This window comes from Parasteatoda tepidariorum, chromosome 4 (genome assembly GCF_043381705.1).
Source record: "Parasteatoda tepidariorum isolate YZ-2023 chromosome 4, CAS_Ptep_4.0, whole genome shotgun sequence".
Lineage (NCBI taxonomy): Eukaryota > Metazoa > Arthropoda > Arachnida > Araneae > Theridiidae > Parasteatoda > Parasteatoda tepidariorum.
The window spans coordinates 32,797,387-32,815,162 of record NC_092207.1 but is presented as its reverse complement, the minus strand read 5'-3'; the positions used below and the strand labels follow the sequence as shown (position 1 = coordinate 32,815,162).

The window sequence follows — 17,776 nt, the reverse complement described above, 5'->3', positions numbered from 1 at the left end:
TATCCGCAAGGCAGGTGTGTATATTTGGGGCTGATGATTATGAAATCTAACACAAAACTGTGAGATCGTGGGTTCTATTCCAGCTGATGACAGTTTTTAATTATTATTTCTTAATACTGAAAAATGTTTTTCTTGTTTTTTTTAAGTATGCATGTTAAAAACTAATAATTTAACAATTATTTAAAAAAAAACTAGAAGGATCCGCTCTCTTTTCAATTTCTTCTCTAACCCTCGTGGTTGCTTCTGCAAATTAAGAGGAAAAACAGTTTATTTCTATTTTTTTCCCTACAAAAATTACGATTGAATTACCATTTTCATTTTGAAGATGACTAAATTTAGGCAAATCAATAAAATTGGTACCAATCAATAAAATTGTAAAATTGCCCTGTCGCAGAGTTATTGATGATATAAAGATGTTATATAAAGATGAACTCAAGGGATAGAGCATTATCCTCCGAATGAGGCTCACCGAGTTCGATGTGAGGCTGGTTGATATGAGTTCCACACTCGGCTTTTACCGACCACAGTGCTGACGTGAAATATCCTCAGTGGTAGGCGCATCATGGGTTAGAGTCCCTTTGCCGTCAGGTCAACCGTGGTAGGTACTTGTGTTCTTCCTCTCTATGTAACGCAAATACGGGTTAGTACCATCAAAACGTCCTCCTTGAAGGCAAAAATTTCTTCCAATACTTGATCTTGGAGTTCTCTTGTATGCTGGATTGGGTTCAAAATTACAAGGCTACGGAGTTGAACATAAGTAGTCATAAACCCAAAAATTTGGGCGGGCAGTTTAACAACGGTTATAAAATAAACTAATAATTTGGCCACGATAGCTTGGTGAGAATGGGAGTTCGAATTCAGCCACCCGAATAATATCCACGTATAAAATGGTGACTGGTGCATGTTAAATCTGTCGGGGTTATAAACTCCTAGAAGTTCTCATAGCAATTCAATACCTCTGAGTACTGATCCAGGAGTTTCCTTGTCTTCTGGATAGGTTTAAAAATTTCAAGGCTAAGTAGTTAAACATTGGCTCAAAATTGAGTCAGTTTTTCAACGGCGATTATAAAAAAAATTAATAATCAAATTGTATTTTCTTGTATTCTTTCTAACTCCTTGCATATTTTCTACAGACCTTCATAATATGATGTCTTACAGATTTTGAGCTACAAAGCAAAATGCAACAAACAAAAAAAATTTGGAAAAAAAAAGTTTGCAAAAAATTACTTAAAATTGCAAATAACACATATTTTCAAAATTTATATTTAAAAGAATTTAAGTATTATTTGGCCCAGGAGAATAAGTTAGAACAATTGGGCATGAATGACATGTATAAAATAGTGAGAAACAATAATCTCGAAGATACAATTGCAAACATTGACATTTTTTTGTCTCTCATGATAATTAATTGTAGTAGCGAACGTTCATTCTCCAGACTAAAATTAATAAAAAATTACTCCAGAAAGATTGAGTCATTTGTTAATTATGAGCATTGAATATGATGTCTTACAGGAAATTGATTTTGATGATGTGATAGAAGATTTGCCTCTCAAAAAGCGCGAAAAGTATTGTTAACTTAAATTTTCGATAAAAATAATGTATATAAGCTTTTATAACTAATTTATGTGTTTTATTCTTAAAATAAAATAATTTTTAAAAATTATTCGAAATAAATTTTTTTTTCTCTAAATTTACTCATAAAGGGCCCCTATAAACATAAACAAATCAAAGACAAAGACTAGAACAAATCAAATAGCAAGGCAGTGACATGTAATGTATTTATTGAAAAATGGATATTATTTCAATCGCAAAATACAAAAGTACAAAAAAAAAAAAAAAAAAAAAAAAAAAAAAAAAAAAAAAAANAAAAAAAAAAAAAAAAAAAAAAAAGAAAAGAAAAGAAAAAGACACGAAAAGCCGAACATATTAAGGTTTTAAGTAACATTTGAGTAAATTAGCTTTAGAGTTTAAACAATGCCAGTAATAAACAAAGATTGAGCAGCCTTTCAATTTTTTATCCCCAAGCTTCCAATCAGCGAAATTTAAAAAACTCAAACATCAATAAAAATTATTTATTTTATGCTGTTGGCTTCTTAATTTTTTTACCAAAAAGCGGGTTATCAAAGGTTAGTCAATGACTGTTTTTGGAGCCTTCTATTTCAAAATCACTCAGATTTCAATTTAAAACCTTCTGCTAATATCACCGAAACATAAAGTGGTAATCAACAAAATAAATCCTGTACAAAACTAAAACAAGATCTTTTCCCAAAGAATCTTTTTTTTTTCTTTCTTTCAAAAATGAAGCTTAAAATTTTTTTTCTACTTATCTTAAGTAACTAACCCATAACTAAAACAATGAAAGACTTTACTACAAAATAACGGAAATAATAATAATAAAAAAAAGTAAATAAAAAAACGTAAAATAAAGGGTCAGTTTTGTTTTTCTTCATTAAATATTTATTTTGTGAAAACTAAAAATATAAAGATGTATTTTAAGAAAGAGAAATTATTAATGAATTAACTGTTTCGTTAATTATTTCAAATATCAAAAACAAAGATTCAGTTACGAATGGCTAACCAGCATTTAACGCAACTAGCATCACAATAACATTTGCTTGTTATAATGACATAGTGTTAAGCATACATAATATTTTATAATTTTCATGGTTTTCAAAAGCATACTATATTACATAAACAATAGTAATCAAGAAAACTTTTAAGAGTTTAGAAACCTTGAACAACAGATAAAAAATGTTAAAAATGAACATACTTTGTTCTTCTTCTCTACATTTTATTATTTCTAATCTTTTTACAACACTAGCTGGATCTATTTGCTCCACAGCTTTGCTTATAAAATTGTCCAAAAATAGACAAGGTATTTCAGTCTTAATACTTGCTCGACACATTGGACACTCTCCTTTCTGTTCTTTCCATTCAGAAATACAAAATTTACAGAATGTGTGAGAGCATCCCAAGGTTATTGGCTAAGGAAGAAAGGCAAAAATAACATCAATTAATGGACACTTTTTTTTTACACATGCTTTTTCGATAAATGCTTGTAAAAGTTTCTAACGAATTATTTAAGCATAACCGCTCATTAGTACCCTCAGTCCTGTATCAGTTTTGTAACAGCAGAAAGAATTTATTTTTGTGACTACTTAATTCATATTAAAATCTTTTCTTTAACATAATAAGCATTTAAACGATAATCAAGTGTATGAGATTTTGGAATTAACAAGTTAAGATTTTCTGATGATATATAAACCAAAATAATTCTAAGGCTTATATAATTAATTTTGATTACGAGTAGTTCAACTGGGATAACTCAAATTATCTGACTGTGTGAAAATGGGAAATTTTGCAGAAAAGTTCAATTTTTTTTATTAATTATATTTTATTTAATTTTTTAACTGTTGAACAGCAGACTCGATTTTGACTTTACGACTACCAATGTTCAACTCTGCAGCCTTGTAATTTTGAACTCAATCCAGCTTTTGTGGGGAACCATTCTGATGGAACTAAAAATCATTTGGGCTACATGATTAAAATCATCACTGAAACCCCTCACGGCTAGACTGACTGCAAGGAGACTAACCAATGATCCTTCTACCACTGAGGATATTTAATATCAACACTGTGGTGGGCGTGAACTGGGTGCAAAATTTGAATCAACTAGCCATTGCTAAAAATAGAGCCCGGTTTACCTCCTAAACCACCTATTAACGAAATTTGACTTTAGTAGCTTTCAAAAACCATTTTAATTTTTAATCTCCGATTTTAAGAAATGAAGTTAGTTATTTTTTCGTATGCTGACAGAACTGGAAATAAACTGCTGAAAATGAAAAAAAAAGTTTTTTTTTGTTATGCTCTGCGAATTTTTTAATAAATGTTTTTAAGACAAACAAAATTCATTTTTACAAACTAATTTTGAAATATTAAGTTGAATCAGAATGAATATTTTGAAATCAGAATTTTCTTGCATTTTTAATGTCTTTTCTGAAAAACATTCATTTCTCGCTAACACACATAAAAAAAGTTTGCCACAGAATTCTTTGAAATTATATTTGTAGATTTTGTATAATGTTTTGAATTCTAAATGAGAATTTATTATTTTTATCAAGCTTTTAGTAATAATATTTACATTTTTTCCTTAAAAATTAAACATTAACCCATATATATTGTTATATTTTATTGTCTTTTTGAAATTTTAACTTAAAACACTGTTAATTACATTATTGATTTAGAAAAAAATTTCAAAATTCATGCATTACATTTTGTTGTAGAGCTGTTAGAGTGACATGACAAATGCTTTTTTTTGAAACTCAAATTTGCCTTTAATTTTAAAAATATTTATAAGTTTTTAAACTTAACATTTGATTAAAACAGGGTTGGGTTTTTGCCGTCAAAAACTGGTTTTTGACATGACAGTGGTAAAAAACGTGTTTTTACCGGTAAAAACTGTCAAAAACCCACTGTTTTCTTTAATTTATAGCATATAGCGGACAATATATTATTTTCACATAATTGCCTTTATAAATGAATGTTGTAAATAATTGCGATTGATTTTGTAACTATATACATGTATTCTTATAGAAGGATATACATTCATACAGAAATATTGAAACTCTAAAAGGATTTCCCAGGCTTTTTCATGTCTCATTTCTGTGTAAAATATTGAAAGCAAAATTGATAAGAAAAGTTTATTTTATGAGGATTTCTTTTTATGTGTACATGTGTTTCTCATAGCAAGATTTTAAGAATGAAAGTAATCAATCTTGACATTCTTCAGTAATGTAATATGCCAAACAAAATGATGCTTGAAAATGTTGAAATTTTTTTTTAGTATCCTAATATTTTACTTCAAATAGTATGTTTTAATATATTCATGTTGGGAAAATGCAAGAATCTGTTCTTAAATATTTTTAACAACTTTTTTTTCTAATTTTATTGCTCAAAAATGATTTAGTTTTAAATTATAAGCAGTTAAACTCAAATAAAAATACAGTTTTACCAAAACTATGGGTTTTTGATGTTTTTGACAAAGGGGTTTTTGACATGACGGTAAAAACCATGGTAAAAATCGTCATGTGTCAAAAACTTGCCAACCCTGGATTAGAATTCAAGTTTTTTTTTTAAATTAAAAAAAACTTCAACTTATCCGTAATTAGGCATTCAGTTTTTCTTTAAATAGCAAAGAATGAACCCTCATATTATCTATTTCAACTTTTATTTAAAAAAATAAACAAGAGTTAAAAAATAAGCAAGTGAGAAAAGTGTTTTAAAATACCTTTATCAAAATCTCTGTGCAAATATTACAGATTAATTCATCTTCTATGAGTTTTTTAAAATCATCTTTAGCATTTTTTTCTTGTTTGGCTTTTAACTTCTCTAACTGAAACAAAATGAGTATTATGCATTGACTTTTTTTTCTAAGTAGAAAATAGTACATTTCTATTTTAAAAGAAATAAATTTCGCAGTAGATAAAAGATGAAGAAACCAGAATTTCATTTCAGTTAAATACAGGAATGAGATTGGCCAAAATGCAAAAAAGCTGTATTTCCACGCGAGTAAATTTTACGAGTTTGCAATTGTTTAATAATAAATTCCAGACAATTTAAGATAATAAATAACTATTTGTTGACATAAAATTTGTAATAATTTATTAATATATGAATGATTACATTGATACTTAACATTTAGTAAAATGTAAAATTATCAACTGAAAAGTAAAGCTAGAAATTATATTTTTCCTCAGTTCACATAAAGGATACATAATGTAATAGGCTATAAATATAAATTATTTCTTTAAGGAAAAGAGTGTGGGCGTAAATTCTATAAAATTTGTATAGTAGAGATGAGAGAGTACTACACTTTTGTAACACTGGGCCTTCTGGAACCTATAAGTTTATAGTGAAGTAATTCATTGCTGATAACTATAAGTTACACAGTTAAAAATATTGGATAAAAAGAAAGATATAAATTCCGTTTATGCAAAAAAAAAAAAACATTGTTTCTCAATACAGTCAGCGCTCGATTAAGCAGCCTCTATGTTTCAAACAAAAAGTAACGTTATATCGAAAATGCACAAAACTATCGTAAATATTTACTCCTAATTCATCAATACTGCACTTATTTTGACAAAACTATTATTCCTCTATCCATTTTATGAAGAAAAAAATATCATTTCTGTCCTAAACATATGGCACTAGCTATGAGCAATAAATTTTGCTAAATAAGAAACATCTAAGAGCTGCAAGTTTAAAGAAAAATATATAGAAGAATGTGAATACCATGTGTTGTATTCCTGAAATAAACCACCTATAAACTTTCACCAAAATAATGAAAACAGTTTTCAAAAAGGAAAAACAGGGTTGATGAATTTACTGAACACTTTATAAAAGAATTTACAAAGGTTATGAATGCATACATGAGACTAATTTCCACAGAGTATAATAATTTCAACACACACAATGAAAAATAATCAATAATTCGCCATCTTTTTTACCAATAATATGGAAAACCATATTATTGGTAAATATAGGTGTTTCTATCACTCCTTACTAAGAGAGAATTTAAGATGTTTCACATCAATTGAACAGGAACATCAGAGAAATATTGCTTTGAATCATTGAGACAAGAAAAAATAATAAATCCATTGATTAGTCAAATAAAAACTGTTTTTTAAGTATTAAAATGTTTAAAACCTGTTTTTAGCATTAATATCATCGGCATTAAAATAACACTGAGTCTAGAATAGCAAACGAGACTTCTATGAATTGGTCGTTATAACTAAAGGGTGGCAGTAATGAAAGGTCCTACTCAAAATGGCACGGTATAGATAAAATATGGTATGGATTTTTATAAAAAATTTATCTGATGTACCTGGGAAAGTCAGGGAATATTTTTCGTGGAATTGAGTGGGAATCCTGTTAAAAACAATCGAATATTAAATAATTTATTTAGTTAGTTAGCATTTGCAAAGTAAATTCTAAACAGAAAATAAAAGTTAGACTCTAATTTATTGAAAAGAAAAACATTTTACATCAAGCAACAAGTTATCTATCTACAAATTAAGTTTTCTAATTATTTATATAATAGGAATAAAACTGTGAAACAATATAAATGTATATTTCAAGAAAACAACTATTTTTTCTCGAAACTGAATAAATAGTTTCAATTTAATTTCAAACTAGAGATCCTAATTAGATAGTTTGAAATTTAATAATCAATGTAATTTGAGGGCATAGAAAATTTTCTTGGATTTCTATAAATTTCAGGAATTAAGTAAAATGTGATGAAGATGAAGGGAAAAAAAATTGCTAACTATGCTAGTGCAACTACCATAATTTTTCTAAGTATTATTTGAAAAATTTATGTGATATACAGGAATTCAGAATTAAATTTCTGCTTCAAAATTAAAAACGTAGACAGTTCATTCAAATTTCAACTGCTCAAAAATCTAACTCATTTTTTTTCTTCATTTCCTTAGAATTTCAAAGAATCTTTCAAATTTCTCATAAATATAACAGTTTCAATGTTAATATATTATTTCGCATTGTTTTAATTTTGATAAGTCGATTTCTTCAATAATTCAAAGAAAGTTGCGATCCCCCTACAACAAAACTAATCGATAAATGAATGTGTTTAAAAAAAAAAAAAATTCAAAATTTCAAGATTTTTGGGAAAAAAAATATCTAATTTTCTCTCAATTGTTATATTGTTATAACAACGACTTAGAAAAAACAGTACAATAGAGACAATCTGAAGATAAGAATACAAAAAGAAATTAACTTTTTTATTTTCACTAATGCTGCAATACATTGAGTGAATTCATTTTTATCTCATACTTTTACAAACCCAAAAGGTCGTAACACTTGCAACACCATAGTATTCATAGGATTGGAATGCGAACAATGTTGAAAGTTGAATGTTAGTTTTTAGATGGATAGAGTTTGAGATATTCAAAGATTGCAATTATAAACATTTGAACATATACAGGGAACAAAAAAAGGAATATCACCCTGAATACCTTTCGTTCTAATGAACGGATTTTACGTACAAAGTGTCAATCTTAATGGTTACAGGGGGTGATCACAAATTATTGGTTAATTAATGCTAAATAGTAATTAAGTTAAAGTACTAGACACAAAAACATTCCTTTCTGAATAAGATATATATATTTGCATGTTGGGATTTAAGACCCTTGAAATCGTGGCCTTTTATTGCTTGATAATAAAGTGGATTAAAGTTAAGTCCACTTAATGATAATTCCACTTTTTGCATTTTTGGTCCTTTTTAGTTGTGCAATTTCAAAGAAATTTGTACCTACTGATGAAACTTGTTTACCCAAATATAATTCCACGCAAAAAGTAATTTTTAATATTCTTTTTTTTTAGTTAGTTAAATAATGGACAGAAAACTTTTGAATTATGAGGCATAAATTTTTTTAACCTAATGATCTTTTTTTTTTTCTGTAGAGAAATTTAAAGTTTCAATATTTTTTAATGAGGAGAAGCCAAGAATTATTAAAATGAAAGATATCTGTAAAAATTAAATTGTGGACAATTTTAAGAAAACATTTAAATGAAACGATTATTAAGTAAATGCAGTAAACTTACAAGGAACTTACACAAAAGTAGCATAACAGAAGTTCATGTATGATTTTTCATAGTCAATTACAAATCTTTTTTTAAATAACAAAGTATAAAGGTTTTTCTAAGTCAGATACTAATTTATTCTTCATTTAGTAAAGAGTTTTAAATAAAATATTTTACTTAACGAATGTTAAGTTTCAAAAAATCATGTTTCTGATAGAATGTGGTTATGCACAGAGTTTTTGACCCACCTACAAACCCCCCAAAAAAACCAGGTAGGCTTAAAAAATGGGTTTTTATTAACGTAATCAAAATCTGCCCTTAGATCAATTGTTAGTTTTTAATTGATTTAAATATTAATACATAGTACACAAATATACATAAACTTATACTTTCAAAACTTAGTGAATTTAGATATAACTGTATGTAACTTTGAATTGGTATAATAATTTTTCTTGATTCAACATTAAGCAAAATCACTTTTTCTAAACAATTATTCGAGCTATCTTAATGTAATTTGCTTTGAATTAAACAGGTGCAGAGCACAGGCTAGAACTTAATCTTTCTCTTATCTCCTTAATAAATAAGTTTTCAAATATGAATAAAATAAGCATATATAAGTATTGTACCAAAATATTAGAAATAGAATTTTTTAATTCCTTTAAAAAAATATTTTTGCTTTATAAAATATAAAAATTGATGGATTGAAATATTTTATTAATAGTATATTTCAATACTACAAAATAATCATTTAAATAAAAAAAAATTCGTTAAATTTATAACCATGATAAAACGCTGAATAATATAAAATTAATATTAACTTATTTTGCATTATTTCTTTTATTAATACTAGCATTTAAAGATGGTACTACGTAAAAATTAAAGCTATTATTTATTATTTTAATTCATTATAAAATTACTTTCTATGAAAGTTTTCTTTTTTAACTAAAATTGTTCCTAACTATTGAATTAAAATTTAAACTTTTTAAACGCTGGTTATGTATTTTTTTATAAATTTTTTTAGATGATTTATTCAAAAATTGATTAAATTTCAATAATATGCATTTATTTGGAATAATAGCTATCAATTATTCAATATATATTTTAATAATCAAGCAATAAAAACTTAAATGAAAATGCTGGTTTTGTAAAAGATATCTTCATATTTTCTTGAATCTAAATTTTGTAACATCAACAATGATTATCAGAAATCATGTTTTGAGGATAGTCACTACAAAAGAATAGAGTTGCCCAACATAAAGAGCTACCTAATATATAGTCAAAATTTTAAAATATCTCAATGTCTAATATATCGTCCTAATCGTTTTAGTTTTAAAATAAAGTTTATAATTACTTGGCCACGTATTTGTCACAGAACCATTTAACCAATTACACTGGTGTGCAAAACTTAAGCAACAAGTGCGTTTTTTGTCATAACTCTACAAGAAATCAGCCGATTAACATGAAATTTGAATATGATGTACATTATTTTGTACTTAAACGATGGTAAAAGAATAATGGAGCAGGAATGAATATAAAACTTAAAGTAGGGTATGGAACAAAAAAAGGCTTTATTTGACACATAGTGGCGTTACACATGATTGCCTGAAGAAGCGTAAGTTGTACTTACGCTTCTTCAGACAATCCCATATTAGGGAACTGGCAGATGTTCCCTAATATGGGATATGCCCTCTCCTTACTGTAATTGTTGCTTGGCATCGTCTCTCCATGCTAAGCACCAGATTATTCAGGAGTTCTTGGGGTAAACGTCTCCATTCCTCCTTTAACGTAGCTTTCAGCTGATGGGTGTTACCAGGAGGATACTGTCGTGTCGCAAGACGTCTCCCTAATGCATCCCACACATGCTCTATGGGATTTAGATCTGGAGAGTAAGCTGGCCAATCCATTCGTGTGATATCTTCGTTTTCCAGTAGCTCTTGAACATTAGCAGTTCGGTGTGGCCGGGCATTGTCATCCATAAAAATGAAGTCTGGTCCAATGGCACTATTCCCATGGGGTAGGCCATGGGGTAGGATTACCTCATTGCAGTAGCGGTCTCCAGTTACAGAACCTCGGTCGAAGATCTGAAGCTCAGTCCACCCGTTCAACATAATGCCACCCCAGACGACAACTCCAGGACCACCGTAACGATCTCTTTCCGCGATGTTATTGGGATGAAATCGAGCTCCAACCTCTCTCCAGATCAACTGACGTTGAGAATCGCTTGTAGCACTAAAACGACTCTCATCTGTGAAGAGGACGCGACTCCATTGATGAGGTGTCCAGGTTTCGTGTTCTCTGCACCACTCTAAACGGTGCCGCCGATGGCTAACTTTTAAAGGTATGCAGCGTTCAGGACGTCTAGCAAATAAGCCACCTTTGTGGAGGCGTCTGGCCACTGTAAATCTTGATACTTGTCGTCCTGTGGCTGTGCACAGTTGCTGAGATATGGCGCTCGCTGACTGAAAACGGTTTCTTTTCGCCTGGAGGACAATGTAACGGTCATCTCTTGGTGTTGTTTTCCTTGGACGGCCACCACCAACCTTCCGAACAGCTGTACCAGTAGTTTTAAAGGCATTCCAAGCACGAGAAACAACACTTTTGTTGATCCCGAACTCTTCGGCGACACTGGTCACACTACGCCCCTCCTCAAGCTTCCCAATCATTCTTCCTCGAGTAAAGTCGTCTAAATGATTTCTTGAAGACATGTTTCACAAAACAAATCACTTGCACTTGCAGCGAATGTCTTTAACTACGGTGCTCTTCATCCTTTTATCACAGCTTTGACCTGCGCGCGCCGACCCACAAGGTTTACGTACACTTACATCACCTACGACGTTTTATTTCTAAAATTTGCATACAAATAATCTTTCTACTGAATTACGTGTGCATTATACTGCAATTTCATGGCTATCTTATACTTTGTTGGGGAGCTGTGGTCGAAAAACCACTTGTTGCTTGAGTTTTGCACACCAGTGTATTTCATTAAATCTTTACATTTTTTCGAAGTATCATTCTTTATGCTCCCTTTTAATTTTATAAGAATCTTTTTTGTCCTATTTTTATTAGAGCTTTAATTTAGGTTTTATGTTCAAAGATTATTAAACATTCGTAATTAAATACTTATTGAACATTCAGTCTAAATAATTGTAAAATTTTTTTCTTGTTTCTTTAAAAAAAGTCTTAAAACTTTAACCAATTAGCTGAACTAAACCTTATTAAGAAATTAGAAATATTTTGCTATTTTAAAATTATCCGGTGTAAAACGTTTGGCTGATTGTAATAATTTTTTCAAATTTTTGTAAAAATTGTAATAAATTTGTAATAATTTTTTTTGGCTCATTGTAACTATTTTTTTTCTTACTCAAAGAATGTATTTATAGTTTCAGATTTGTTTGAATTGTAAAAAGTAGATAGTGCAACTCAAAAAACTACAATTGGCTTTGTTTTTAAAATGAATAAAAACTGCAATTTTATTTTAAATTGCAGTTATTATTTGCAATTTTATTCGATAAACCTTATTTTCCTGAGCAACAAATATTAAAAGTAAAAAATTGTAAAAAGATTCCCAAAGCCATGATATATTTAGAATCGAAAAAAATAAGATTTTTTTTCCTAACATAAGGTTTATGTTTTTAAGGTCTGAATCAGGGCCCGACTTAGCCGAATAGGGGCCCCTATTGCTTCACTACTTTAGTAAAGAAGAACCGAACTTTATGGAGGTATTTAAATTTTTCATCTTTTTATGAATAACAAAAGAATTGATTAGAACCTAAAATAGCTATAAAGTCTCCCCCCCTCCAATGTCAGACGAAATGTCGTGCTGTCTATTTTATTAATTTTCTGACAATTCTATGTCCATCATGCCGAATGCAGTTTTCTGATTGTTAACTTAGACATCTAACTGCGGAAAATTCATATCCTTGCCGACATTAGAGCGGAATTCAACCGAAATGTCACAATGACGATTGCTCAATTAAGCTCATCAAAATCCTGTATTTTTGTAAACATATGTAAAAATACAGGTTTTTGATTCGCCAAATGTGTCCGTCGTAATAGCGAAAATGTAGCTGAATTCCGCCCTAGAAAGCCACGGATTTACGAACTAAAAATTTTTGTGGTCATACGATAGCTTAATGAAGAAGCTGACATAAAACCGACGGATTTTACATTGTACTGAAAAAAAATTCATTAAAAAAGGAAATGTAAAATAAATTTTCTATTTGATTTGGGGGGGGGGGTTAATGTGGGGACCCGGGGTAGCTGCCCCCCGTGCCCATGGCTTTGTCAGGCCTTGGACTGAATAAGATATATTAATAAATTTTTGATTGCGAAATATGTTATAGCTGTAACAGGTATGTTCAGTTAATAGTTTTACCATACTTTTTTACTGAATTTATGAATACAAATTTTTCTTATGTTTTGTCATAAGGAGAGAAGAATATTAATGCTCCAATGAATTGGCTTATTAACTTCGCTAATCCCAGAATTGAAATCTGTTTCAACGATACATTTTATTGCCTCAAAGCTAAAACTAGAAATTTTTTTTATCATTGTTCTTTAAACTTATTCTTTTATTTTGTAGATAGAAGCGGCATTAAGGATAAGGAAATTTTTTTTTTAAACTTATATTTGGTAGAATGAAACTATTTTTTTAAACAAGAGACAATACAATTCTTAAATATGCATATTGCAATGTTTTCAAATATTGTTAGTTAACAACCATTAAGTTCTTCTATTACGGAAAAAAGAATTTTTTTAAATTACATAAAGCCTCGTGAATGTACTGTAGGCTCTCTGTATTTTTTGCTAGAACTTTTTTCTCTCTCTTGTAGGAGTTTTGATATGAAATGCAAAGTATAAAATTTTAAAGCGAGATTAAAAAAAAAAAAAAAAACACAAATAAAGTCATATAAAAAGTTCAAGCATTCAAGTTCTAAAATCATAAAAAAAAATGTATTTAGTGATTCAAATTTTATTTTCAAAAGTGATTTTGAAAAATAAATAAAAAATATAAAAACAATTTTCGCTACTTGGCTAGAAATTAGCCCACAAAATATGTCTTATCCTTTTTTTATTTTATGAACTATTAGTAAACGTGAGCCCTTAAACGTGGAAAAATTTCATTCCTTTTATTTAATCCGTTTTGGTTACTTAGCAATAGAGAAACACTAACTTGTCAATCATTCAGTTAGTTTAAGATTATCTTAAATGACTCCACTTTCTACAACAATATTGTTCTTTTTTATTTAGTTAGTTTATGATTATTTTAAATTGCACGACTTTCCATGCAGCATGCACCATGCATCTCTTAATGACTGGACTTGCTGATATAGCTTATTTATTTCATGATTCTGGGTTATATAATTATTTACAATAAGTTACAAAAATATACATGAATTGTAGAATATAATATTCCGGAGCGCTACTGCTCCCTTCTCGTTCATGCTTTCTCTATCATAGTCCAGCTAATACTCAACTCTTCTACGTTCAAACTAAGACTAATCTCAAAATATTCTTTCTCATAAGAAAAAGTCCTTCGCTCCACCCCCAATGTAGGGGAACGACACTTCCCGTGTCCCTTACCCTCTGACCCTCAGGTCAGGGGTCAATCAAATGCGTGGGAGAGGAATCAGGATCCTGACACTGTTTATCAAAATTTCCAAAATACAATACAGCAGCTAGCCAAACAGATAAAAAAATACAGTCGAACCTCGCTAACTCGAACCTCGATTTCGCGAATTTTTCGATATCTCGAAGAAAAAAAATCCCTTCAAATTTCTTATACACTCAATGTTAAAAAAAAACCTGATTTTACGAATTTTTTTTTTCTAATCCCTCGATAACTTGAATTTTTTTCCATAAATAGTGCAGATTTTTTTTTCTAAAATTAAAAAAATATTCAAAAAAAAAAAAAAAAAAAAAAATTTTAAGAATGGCTGACAAGGCATGGAATGATGTGTCTTCTTCTACGATAATGAATGGCTTCAAGAAGTCTGGATTCATTAGAGACTACGAAAGTAGTCAAACAATCAATATCGTTAATTCTGCTGAAAACTATACCGAAAATTATTGGAACAGATTGACCGGACTCATGAAGCTTGATGACATGGAATTTCATGACTTTGTAAACGTAGATGATGCAGTAACAGTGTGTGGTCTGTGGGATGACAATGATATCATCACTCAAACGAAAGCTTCTTGTGAACGATCAGAAAAAGAGGATGAAGAAATCGAAGATTTAATGTCCTCCCAATGTTACTAACAAACAAGCACTTTCTGCAGCAGACATTGTAAGGAGATTTATTGAGAGGCAGCCGAATATGTCAGAGGAGACATTTAAAGCTATAGTCCACTTAGAAAGTGTTATAGACAAACTTTCTTACACATCTCTAAAGCAAACAATAATTGAATCTTTTTTTAAATGAAAGTGTGAAAAGTGTTTTTAGAATAAATATGGAATAGTAAATAAGGTATGTAAAGAGCGTCTTTCTTTATTCTACCATCGATAACAGGCAATTTTCGATATCTCTAATTTTTTCTCTTCTCCCTTCAAGCTCGAGATATCGAGGCTTGACTGTATATATAGAAAAGTTATTAATAAAAAATAATTGTAAACAGTTTCAAGCAAAATAATTACCTTTTGTTGATTCTTTTGGGGAAAAAGAGCTATGTCAGTGCTACCAAAATTAAAAGCAGGTGCTGTAGATGTAGAGGGATCACCGAATCCCACAGATTTGCTAAACAATCGTGCATTTTGAGTTTTTTGTGTTCCTTCTCCTGTAGATCTAAATGTATCTAAAAATCATTTGGATATTAAATACAATGTTATGGCAAAGGAGATGCATATTAAGTCATGAGATAACATAAAATTCTTAAAAAATGAAAATAAATACTATTTGTCATTCCTCCCGTAGAACTAAAACGTGGTTTTGACTGAGCTGTAGTATTTCCAAAAGAGAAAGCTGATGTAGAAGCTTCATCAGGTGCTCCAAAAAGACCACCAGTTGTTTGAGTAGTATTCCCAAAACCTAAACCAGGAGCAGCACCACCGCCTTTCTTAAATTTTGCATACAATTTCCTCCTCGCTTCCTAAGCAGAAAAATATCGTAACTAAAATTAATAGTAGAATGGTGTAGATATAGCAACTAAATATTCTTTGTCATTTTTTTACATTAATGAAATAAAAATACATACAGTACAGCTAACTATTTTTCAACGAAAAATTAAGAAACTATTAAGGATTCAAAAAGTATTTATGAACACTTTAAAAATAAAAACTAATTTTTTCTTTCAATGTTGAAACATTTCAAAGACTTTACACAATCATGATAAAATAACTTGCTTCTTGTAAAGAACTCTATTCTTTATTTATTTTAGAAACCAGAAAACATTTTATGCTTAATTTTAAATACATTCTATTTATGAAGTTGTTAATTCTATTCTCTGAATTAATAATTACATCATTTAATTTTGCAAAAAAATAACTTTAATTTAAAATTAGTACTTACACTTTAAGAAATTTATTGGGTATATTTTTTAGATTCAAATAAAATATATTCAAAATATATTCCCCATAAAAATAATTAATTATGGTTATATATAATTACTTTATTCAGCAAAATAGGAAAATTAACGTAAATTTATATTACAAAAAAAAAAAAAAATTCTCAGTGGTTCTCCATGAAAGCTATTCTACAATTTGTGACCTTAATTCATATTTTTAAATCCTGCCTCCAAAATGTATTGATTTTCTTACATAATATTTATTGTAAAATAAATCTATTTAAATAAGACTAAAATAAAAATTAAATACAATTCAAAACAATTAGTAGACAATTATATAACAAGAGGACTCTCAGGTGCAAACTCATGCAATTATACTATCCTAAGTAACTCTTCTCTTTATTAAATTTAATGAACTTAAGAGAGATATTTAGAAGAATATTGACTGCACTGAACCCACATTATATACATCTAAACCCTGACCTGATTGCAGAAATCCACCAAATAAATCTGAGGGACGTTTCCTCCAGTTCTTGTTAAAATATTTTCTAACCTATATTGTGTTCAAGATATATGCAATAAAATTCCTTTTAATATCATATTTATTTCTTGAAGAGTCTCTGATAAGTGATGTTATGCAAATAAATCGGCAATAAAATATATTTGTTTAAACAAATATTAACTTAACCCTTTATATCTCAACATCTCTGATTTTAATAAAAATTACTCATACATTAGAATACATCATTCTAAGCATGTAAAAAATAATAAAAAAATTTACAACATAAAATAAGAAAAACTATTGGAAAAAAATTGATTGTTGCATTTCTGCACCCTTATGCAAAATGACAAAAAGTGCTTGTTGCATTCCTGCAACATTGTGAAAAATGGCACTAAGATTGAAAGATTCAAAAATTTTAATTCATATGAAAATTTTTAAAACAGTTGTTACTTTTGTTGTAACAAAGTCCTACACCACATTTCTCACAAATAGTTTGTGTAAATTCTTTGCATTTTGGGTATTTGCATCTGATTCTTTTGTTAGTCCAATTAGGCCAGTGCCCAATTTCATCTTGGCGCACTGGTTTTGCCGACAATCGCCGAAATCGTCCTTCAAAATTTGTTGGGGCAAAGACATAGGCTTTTTGTGTATGTTGCAGATATGCAACACGGTGATATAAAGGGTTAAGGAAGAATAAAAAAAGAGAGCCAATACCTCCCAACGTTTATGTATATATTCTTCCCTGCAAGTGACGCATTGATGTCTTGTATCAATACTCGTGGATACCCCAGCTTTCATCATAGCATCATTCCCAGTTGGAGCACTAAACGAGCCAAATAAACAAGTGATGCATTGATATCTTGTACTAATACTCGTGGATACCCCATCTTTCATTATAGCATCATTCCCAGTTGGAGCACTAAATTTAACAGCTGTCCCGGTTTGGTTAGTTGCATTAAATCTACCTAGATTGTAATTAAAGCAAACTATTATAAAATATTAATATCAAAAACATTATCTAAAATTTCAAAGTTTCTTTTTTTTTAACCCACTAAAGCAAAAGGGAGAAATTTAGGCTACTTTTTAAAATTAGAAATAAACCTTACAAAACACTCACAATTGTATAAACTTTAATTTCATCAATGATAATACTGGCACATTTTAATTCTTACA

General features: G+C 29.2%; 1 protein-coding gene across 1 annotated transcript in view; it reads right to left on the bottom strand.

Moving 5' to 3' along the window:
* Positions 1–17,776, bottom strand: part of LOC107449205 (uncharacterized) — a gene marked incomplete at its 5' end in the record, with an annotated part of 34,636 nt that overhangs the window by 3,744 nt on the left and 13,116 nt on the right. Inside the window, 5 exon segments of the mRNA XM_043056149.2 lie at positions 2,771–2,984; positions 5,288–5,392; positions 15,236–15,393; positions 15,492–15,687; positions 17,318–17,568. Of these exon segments, the coding sequence (XP_042912083.1) occupies positions 2,771–2,984; positions 5,288–5,392; positions 15,236–15,393; positions 15,492–15,687; positions 17,318–17,497 (853 nt within the window).